The sequence below is a fragment of the Citrus clementina genome, unplaced genomic scaffold, assembly GCF_000493195.1.
Source record: "Citrus clementina cultivar Clemenules unplaced genomic scaffold, Citrus_clementina_v1.0 scaffold_6, whole genome shotgun sequence".
NCBI classification, from domain to species: Eukaryota; Viridiplantae; Streptophyta; class Magnoliopsida; order Sapindales; family Rutaceae; genus Citrus; species Citrus x clementina.
Window position 1 is genome coordinate 11,607,042 of NW_006262139.1, and position 9,583 is coordinate 11,616,624.

Below are 9,583 nucleotides of genomic sequence, written 5' to 3' on the forward strand. Positions count from 1 at the left end.
TATTTAAATTGATTTTAATGAGATTAACATGATAATATCAAAATCAAAATGATATCACATGAAAAGAGGCAAAGAATAACTTCAGTGTGTGAATCAAGAAGCTATAAGTTAATTGTAACAAATAATAAATAATAAAAATAGACTAGCAATAAAGCAATTGAGATTGGAATAAATGACAAAAAATGGTATAAATGATTAAATAAATGGTAGCTTGAGCTAATGAAAAAAGGCCTAAGAGTTCTAATGTTGCAACCTTGATCGGTTGCTTTTGTAGAAGAGGGAATCAAATTTGACAAACAGACAGATAGATGACCAAATACGTGGCGTCGTGTAACCCAAACGACAAGAGATTCATGAAAATGGTAATGTTTATATATCATATCTCTGATTCTTGTTTTCATCGGCTGTTTATTGATTAACGAAATTGAACAAAGTAGTAACCGGTCTGAAGGCTTTAAATCAATCTTCCATAACTTACACGTGAAGGGAGCCTCTCACAGCGGATGCAGCAGAAAAGCTAAAAATAACTTTTTGACTTGGAAAATTGACACGAGAAAAATCCAAATTCATAACCAATGTTTTGTTGAAAAGTGAAACACCCACCAACCAGTTCTCCTCAAGAAAATTACCCATCGTTAACAAGACGGTATATCCTAAATGTTCAATCATTCTTTCAAATTTCTCCATCATCCGAATTGACCGACCGACCCTCCCGCCTCTAAACACTGCCCAAGCCTTGAGAAAATAAGACAAATAAAACCAATATTTCACTAAAGAACTCCCCAAAATCAGACTAATATTATAAAAAGCTTCCTAATCAGCTGATAATAAAAATTAATTCCTTTCCATTGTCTGCCTCTCTATTACAGAAATAAATAGTCCCAAGATTTACACCAAAAATAATAATAATAATAAATCTTCAAACAATCATTCTATTTAGAAAGAAAATGTACAGCACTAGCAAGATAAATAAATGAAGACGCAACAAATTGACTGAACTAGCAGTAATGACAATGGCTCGCATTAGGTAAATGGTTGGGTACAATTCGTGCTTTGTGCACCAAACAAGATCTTCAATTTCATTGGGATATCTGTGATTCATTTTCGCAGAGGAGAAGCTTACTCTGTGCCTTGCATAGGAACCATCATATGTTGTGCCTCTGACTGCAAGCAATTAAAATCACCAATATAAAGATCATCAGAACCAACAAAGCATGGATTCGTGTAGCTGAAGATGAAATAGCAAGCAATGTTGCATCGACTGAATTTATCAAAACAAATTGAACTTAATTACCCAGACAACAAATAAAAATAAACCCCAAATCATGAAAGGTCACACTCATCAGGAGTAGCCGAAACATGAACCGACAACACAAAAAATCACCCCACATCCACACACAGACATACTCTAAAATTTTCGAAAAATTTTTTAACTATGGTACAGAAAATTGAGATTGCTTTCTCAAAATCATTTCACATGGACACTCCAATTAGACAATTTCTTAAAATACTTCTCAGTTTTGGCTAAGGTAAACAGACGTATCAAGACTGTAACGTTAAAGGTGTCCAGTCCAGATTCATCTCATACTTCATTATTGAGGTATTGTTGATGAAACAATAAACAAATCCACACTCACCCCATCCCCTTTCCCAACAAAACCAAGAAAAAAATAAACATGTTTGCCTTCCAGGACCACCAGCATTCTTCTTCCACCATGTCAACACTGACAACCACTTGGTCTTTCCTTACACATGACTGGAGAAACTCTACATTCAAGTCTTGGACTGGAAATACGATGGTAATTGGGGATGTTCAGTAAGTATCACACATGGATGAGGTTAGAATAGCGAGGACTTGTAAAACTAGGCTTCACTTGGTATGGCAATTTTAAGGCCTTAAAAGCCATAGCTTCCGGGAAATGTAAGTTCTTGCTGTAAAATATAAGTTGATGGTGTTAATAAATACGACTTCTAACATTAATGATCTTGAAAAAATAATAGGAAAAATAAAAGTCCTGTTTTTCCTCAAACAACCGGGGAGTAAAATCACCTTAATTTCCGAATTGCAAGTGTTTACCAAACACTTTGGCCTCACAACTGCTAGACAACAATACCAAATAGGTTCTTAACTGTACTAAAGGCACAGTAAATGTGCTGGAGAAGGCAAGATGGCACCGGTGATTATGGTGGAAAAGTTCATAGTGCTGGTAGTGAGATAATGGAAACAGCAACCACTACATGGAGAGCTCATAATTACAAGATAATGTTGGTCCTAAAGTGACAACTACAGCAACAGGAAATAACAAAATTGTGGGGGGGTTGTGTGAAGCAACTGTTAAATTGGCATGGTTTCGTGCAAGAAAGGAAGTTGTTACATCACAAAACCAAAGGTTAACAATGCCACGATGGTCTAACAGTCCTCTTTCATGCTCAGGTCATGGTTATTCAATGAACTATATATTGGCCTAAAATCTGGGTGCTCTACATATAATATGGAAATTCATATTCTATCCTGAGTCATTTCCTAGAAAATGGAAGAAGGCTCTGAGTAAAATTGTAAATTAATATCTGCACAGCTCAAACTGGCAGAGATAAGGATGTGAATTTTCGGTCCAAATAAAGATAGGATAAAAGCTCTCTAATGGACTAATAACATAATAAATGCAGCATTTAACTATGTTGTGCACCATTGAAGCAAAGTGACCTATGGCCCAAGTACTAAAGCACCCAACAGAGACAATGCATGAAACAACTCCACACCACAAAATGATACATTCACCATCCAACATGTATTTCACAATAAAACAACTTATCAAACAATTATATCGTATGTACTAAAGCAAAAGATGTAACTTGTGAGTTGTGATAGAAAGGTGCCTGTAACAAAAAGTAAATATAGAATCAAGGTCAAAATGCTAGCAATAACTTCTAGATGCGCCAGTCATCTTAAGAGAGTTTCCATTTAGTATAGAATGCAATGTAGTTCTCCATTGATTGTGCCGCTGAAGCAGTTCATTGTGTTAATATTGATGATCCATTGATGCACTGCAGACACATCATTAAAACAAACACTCACAAATAGTCAAAAGATAGTAATGTAATATACATGAAGTTACGTGCATTTTGTAAAATATGGTTAACTGCTCTAAATTTAGCAACACAACTAATCCAAACAGATTTTCCTTTATAGCAATAAACAAGCTTTCATGAGGCTTTGGATTCTCACAGACAAAAAAATTGTTACATAGCGAAATGCAAAAATATTCAAAGTAACAAATTGTATATGACTTCCAAAGGTTTTATGTTTTCCAATTTTTGTTTTTCAAAAAACATTCAATGAACCAGAGCACAGACTTATTGTTCAGATCTTGCACTACGTCAGTTACAATCTACTGAATTCTGGAATCAGTCACAAGATATTCTGCGAAACCAAATGACTAGGTTTGATATCATATGGTGCAAATCAGTTTCAACGGATACAAATATGCTAAAAATTGACCTATCTACCTATCCCTTGTCAAGCATTGCTGCTCAGATATGTATATTTTCGTTTTACACTTTTCGATCATCGTTAGAGAAGCTCCATCAATCTGGATATGATTGAATAGAAGGAAGAAAAATTGGGAAGAGTTGAATAACTGGTAATTTTGGAAGCTGAGGAGGATTTCTTGGTCAAAGACTAAAGTTTCCATTCCATTTCACTTCTTTAGTTATTTATTAATATAGGACAATTAAACTAAGACTGAGCTCCAGTGGTCAGGAGTGGTCATCCTAAGGTTCAGATCCTGTGTTTGAACTTCAATGGGTGCATGCGTTATAATTAAAATGAAAAATAAAAAATAAAAATAGAATAAAAAATAAGACTAAGCATGTCCCTCTTACGTCACAGAGCTAAGGTTTCAATGCAACTTCAAGATTTCAGTATTCTTGTATCTCAGCAGAAGCATCAAGGAAGAGGAAGATTCTTTGAAATGAAAACAAAAAATTATAAAATAACATCTGCGAGTGGCTCAACGGTATTAGAGGATCTCAAATTACCAAACTACATAGGGGGAAATGATCCCAGTTGATAAGAACTTCCAGCATAAACTCTATAAGAATATGATGTCTTCCCAAAAGAAGGGTGAACACATCAAGAAAGATATGAAGGCCGCAATAACAACAGACATCTTAAAGGAATTAAAATAAATATAAAAAATTTTGTAAAGGAAAATATTTGACACAGAAGAAAAACCGATTATAAATCTTCTTCAGTAATACATTTTTCAGTTTCTTATCAAAAAACAAACACCTATGATAAATCTCCCCCAAATTACTGAAGTGCCTAAAAGTCTCGTAGAAGTAACGGATAACTAAAACTTGTATATCTCATTATTTCTTTTTAAAGTTCCAGACCTTTACAAGTTGATAAGAGTCTAAAATCCAAATAATCAACAAACAGCATGTCCTCAAAATCTTTAACTAGGGCCATGATTCCCAATCCCACCAACATACCCTTGTTTAATGGATCAACATCGAGCTTTAGTATGTCACTGATGACGTAAATAAGGAATTAAGAACCTGGATGAAGACAAATCAGAAACTTACATCCCTCAACCCCAGCACCCACAGAAAACTTCTCTCTTTTTTCCTTCCTTTTTCATCCTCTTTCCAAATTTTACTCAAAGGAATCACAAAGTTCAAACCCTGAGCCGAATGCTTCAAGGAAATATGCAAGAGCTCTTCCTAAGGGGTTCTTCAGTTACTTCATTACAGAATTGCGAATTTTGTAACAGCCCATGGGACAAAAATCCGAGTCAAACAAGTGGAAAACGAAACAAAGTGAAATAGCTCATATTTAAAAAAAAAAATTAAGAAGACCTTTGCTCCTCTGGCCAGGAACCAAAAACCAAGAAAGAAGAAAGTACTGTTCAATGATACCTCGAATAAAAAAAGATGATAAAAAGAATGGATAGATTAATAGTTGAAGAGCATCTTTATAACTAGCAATAGCTGAATATCCGCTATACAATGTTACTTTAATGCAAAAACAAATAACATTAACAAACTAACATAAAGTCGGAAATAAACAATTTTTTTCATCAAATCCCAGACAAACAGGACTGATGCTTTTCTGTAACAGCAAACTGAACAGTATTGATCATGACTGGTCAGTAGTTCTTCATAACATGTCAAGAAGTATCTGTATCATATGCTACTGAAATCCCCTAGTTGGTAATTGTATATGCTTCCCTGGATTTAAGAAAACAAAGCAGGGTAAAAACATCTCAAAGCATATTTCAACCTTACTAAATCATAAGTAATGCAAGCACAGTGTGAAATGTCACAAAAATTCAAAGTATCACCTAATATACGTTGACCCTAGAAGCAATTCAGAAACAAGGCATCATATTATTTAACCATTCTAATCTGAATAATACAAATAAAAAATAAATTGAACCCATTTACTAATAAACACGAATATTGGCTAAACTACAAATTTCCCAAATTGCAATCCAGAAGATATGTCAAAATCATATGTAAGTACACATGTTAATTATACATACAGGCTGGAGCAAGAGAGGAATACGGTAAACAAAGACAGACCCCATTAACAAGCACCAAGTTAGAAATTGCAATCAATAAGTTTGTTATTACCTTTTATAGGATTCTCAATCACATTTAGTTATAATAAGTTTTCTTAATAATAAAGATCACATTCACTATTACTATATTTGACTCCTTAACTAGTGTCCTAGAGGCAAATATTGACACAACCCAACAGGTATTATCAGCTTAGTCTACATTGTGCCTAGCCAGATCATGTATAAACACTAGGTGACTTTTTACTTTTGGATCCCAGCTGGCATTACTGCATTTGCAGCAGCTTCAACTCTATTGTAAATATTCTAGTTTATTTTTTGGTGTAGTATCATCACTCACAATATTCCACTTAACTACAAATCTTGATAACAAGTGATACAGAAAAATTTGCATGCACAGGCTATTCATTTCAAAGTGTTCATTCAGTGCATGAATTTTTATAGAGATGAGAGAGAGAGAGAGAGAGAGAGAGATTACTTGAGAATTCCCATAGTTAACACCTTGCGGGAAGGAGCCTTGATGAGCAAGCTGTCAAAATTGTACAAAAGAAAGAAATTAAGAAAATCCGAAAAAGCTTGTTAATTTTAATTCTAAAGAATAAAAAAATCGATGCACGCATGTTTATCAGAAATTAAAAATACTAAAGAAAAACAGATTCTACCTGAGTGTTTGGGTTTGGTTGACCATCTTTCTTAGCAGATGCATCTCCACCTTTTGCATTACCCTTGGTGTCACCCTAAAAATTGCCGTAATTAGCATAATCTAATATAAATAAAAAACAAATCAAAAGTTTAAAACAGGAAATTTTAGTAAAAAAGAGAGATGATTTAGTGAGGAAAAATAAAGTTACCTCCATCTGCACAACATTGCAATCTCAGTATCAACAAAAAAGACAAAAAAAAATGGGGAGGAAAAAAAACTACATTAGTTAAAATAAATCAAGAAATAAACATCAAAAACAAAAATCCATACAAAATTTAGAACCTTATAAATTTAATAGTCATCAGTCTTCTAAATGCTCTCCATTTTCATAGCAAGTAAACAAACGGACTAATAAAAACAAAACAAACGAGAATCAAAAAGTAACGCAAATCACCTCTCTGTATCTGGTTAGGTAAATTTTCAGCGGATCAATATAATCCTCAAAGCCTAACGTTGCCATAGCCCAAAGCAAATCATCACCGTTAATCGTCTTTCTCTTCTCTCTCTGACACTTATCACTCGCCCTACAAAACGAACGACCACAAAAATAAATCAACCACAAAAGAAAGAAGGAAAAAAAAAAAACAAACGAAAATAAAGAGAAACAAAACGACGACGTCATACTCGCTGGTGATAAAGCTGATGAACTCAGAAACGCACTCCTGGACAGTCTCTTTAGCGTCCTTAGCGATTTTTCCGTTAGCAGGGAGCGCCTTCTTCATGATCCGGCTAATATTAGCGATCGGAAGGTACCTGTCTTGTTCGCGGACGTTGGATCTCGGACTCTGCTCGCCGCTCTCGTGGCTGCCGCCTCCTGGACTCGCCGGTGCCTCGGCCGCCATCTCAAATGAAAGAAAACCCTAGCTTGACAAAGTAAATAAACAATCATCATTATCATAACTGAAACCAAAACCGATAATCGAAAGCCTAAGAGAGAAAACGCGAGAGATGTGTGAAGAAAGAGAGGAGAGACGGAGGGGGCATAGGTAGTTAGTTAAGAGAGAGAGAGTTAGTTAACGGACCTGATGAGGTGTTGAGAGTTGGAAGAGGGGGGATTTGTAAAAGGGCGCGAGAGAGGGAGAGGCTTTAGATGGAGAGGATTGGAGAAGAAAGATGGGGGATCGGACGCTGGAGAAGACACCAGAAAGGAGACGACTCAGATGTAACAATGGAGTTTATCAACACCGTTGGTTTATTTTTTTCTCTTTTGTTTTGTTTTGTTTTTTATTCTTTCTTAATTTTCCGGGTTTTATGCCTTTCTTGTTTCTAGATTCGGAGCCAGGGCAATCGGATTTGACCACGTGTTCCGCCTGCCACGGTGTCGTTTTCAATTTGCATTTTGAAAACGGTTGGGACAACACTTCGTATAAAATTTATTTTCATCATGTGCATTTATATCATAATTATAGACATAACATCATCATTAATGAAAGAAATTTAGATCTATCAAAAATAGATGTAGATAATTAAAAATTAAAAATTAATTACTTAGTTAATTTTTTTTGAAAATATTGTTCATTATTACTGTTCACGTTTACTGTTTATCCGCATAAAAAATATTAATTTTCCAAAAACAAAATAAAATACAGAAAATAAATGACATGAACATTTTTATGTGGTTCGGATTAATCAATCCTACATCCACGAGACCACGCTCAGATAAAAAATAATTTACTAAGTTGAGATGTTATAACTTATGGATTTACCAAACTTAAGACTCTCACTTAAAGTTTATCACCATACAGTTTACTTAACCTTAGAATGAATTGCTTCTCTTGAATAATTGGTACCCCTCTTGATCCACGATCCTCAAGGCACTTCGCAAAGTGATCAATAGCAATTTTCAATTTTTCAATGTCTAGTGATCCAAGATCCACATAAACTCTTCACAGAGATGAAAAGAAAATTAAAAACAAAAAAACAAATCAACACAATATTATGCGCCAAATCCGGATTCTCTAGAGATGAGATTGAATTTTGCTTCTCTACTTTATATTTTGTGTTTTGCGATCAAACTTCAATTGTGAAATACCTCTCTTTATATAGGCACTAGAGTTTCACCAAAATAACAAGTCTTAAAAAATTTAAATTCTTTCCAAATAAAAGTTTCTTTCCTCTTATAATTCACATGAATCTGAATAGGATTAAATATGATTTTCTTGCCTTACTTATCTCCTAAGAAATATCTAGAACATTTAATAACTTCATGTTTGAACCAACTTCTTGCTCTAAAATAGATCTCATGCGCCAATTATAAAATCTCACCATTAATTGACTTGCTAAAATAGTCATCTAATTAAATTAGGAAACAAATATTCCTAATAAATTAGAATCTCACTAAATTAGGAAATTAATAAATTAATCCCTATTACAAGATATGCAATAAATAAACTTCCAATTTAACTAGACTTGCCATAAAATGCCAATTCTATAAAAAAAATGGACTTAACAATTAATAGTATTGTTATTTTCATTAATAGTATTGTCATTTTAAAGTCATATTTGGTATTGACATATTGTAGCTAACTATGAAAAAAAATATATAATTATAAAGTAGCAGTTGATAGTATTAAGAAAATATAATTTTTGAATGATAATTTTGACAAAAATAATAGGAATATTATAAGATTTTGTTTCACCAAAATTCAATTCGAACTAATTAGATAGTTCTCATTGGATGCAGTTCAAATCTCATTCAAACAAATGAATTTATATATGAAGGAAGCTTGTGTTGAGTTTGAATTTGGTTGTGTTTTTTTATGTTTAGGGTTAGTGGTTTAGCTGAGGTATATTAGGCAGTGAGTTAAAATAATATACATAATGATTAGAGGTGGTCATACGAGAAATGATATAGAGAACTTCGTAGAGCCCGTAAGAGTTGATATGAGGGCTAAAATGTCTTTAGGAGTGGCTTAGGTGTATTCAAGGGGCGGCTTAGGTGTATTCAAGGGGCAGCTCAGGTGGCTCATGTGTAACTAAGATAGCTCCAAATAAGCTCATACGTGAAACAAACTCTCGATCTTAAATTGAAAATATAGTAAAACGAACATAAGGATAAAAAACATATGATGTTTACATCCTTCAGCCTCTGTCTATGTCCACGAGAACAAGTTATTGCCAATCCACTAAATAAATGAGAGGTTACATGACATTTTATATTATCCAAGATGATAAATACAAGCTAAATAGGTATATAGAAATGTTTGTGATGATAAAGATGAAGATGGAGAATAAAAATATAGAGAATGATAATATGGTCGAGAAGATGATGAAGGGGGAGAATATAAATGATTTCCCA

General features: G+C 33.8%; 1 protein-coding gene across 4 annotated transcripts; it reads right to left on the reverse strand.

Moving 5' to 3' along the window:
* Positions 1-834: 834 nt before the first annotated feature.
* Positions 835-7,489, reverse strand: LOC18038536 (nuclear transcription factor Y subunit B-8). Of its 4 annotated transcripts, none has more exons than XM_024182138.1 (7): positions 7,308-7,489; positions 6,910-7,145; positions 6,680-6,809; positions 6,434-6,439; positions 6,245-6,319; positions 6,061-6,111; positions 835-1,164 (listed from the first exon to the last, which is right to left on the reverse strand). In XM_024182138.1, exons 2-7 carry the CDS (start codon positions 7,125-7,127, stop codon positions 1,120-1,122), a joined length of 525 nt encoding a protein of 174 aa, XP_024037906.1. In that variant the 5' UTR covers positions 7,128-7,145; positions 7,308-7,489; the 3' UTR covers positions 835-1,119. The 4 variants fall into 4 exon arrangements, with proteins under 4 accessions (XP_024037906.1, XP_024037905.1, XP_006428884.1 ...); XM_024182137.1 differs by lacking the exon at positions 835-1,164 and adding an exon at positions 4,957-5,232; XM_006428821.2 differs by lacking the exon at positions 835-1,164 and adding an exon at positions 4,957-5,232 and having other exon boundaries at positions 6,910-7,149.
* Positions 7,490-9,583: the final 2,094 nt, after the last annotated feature.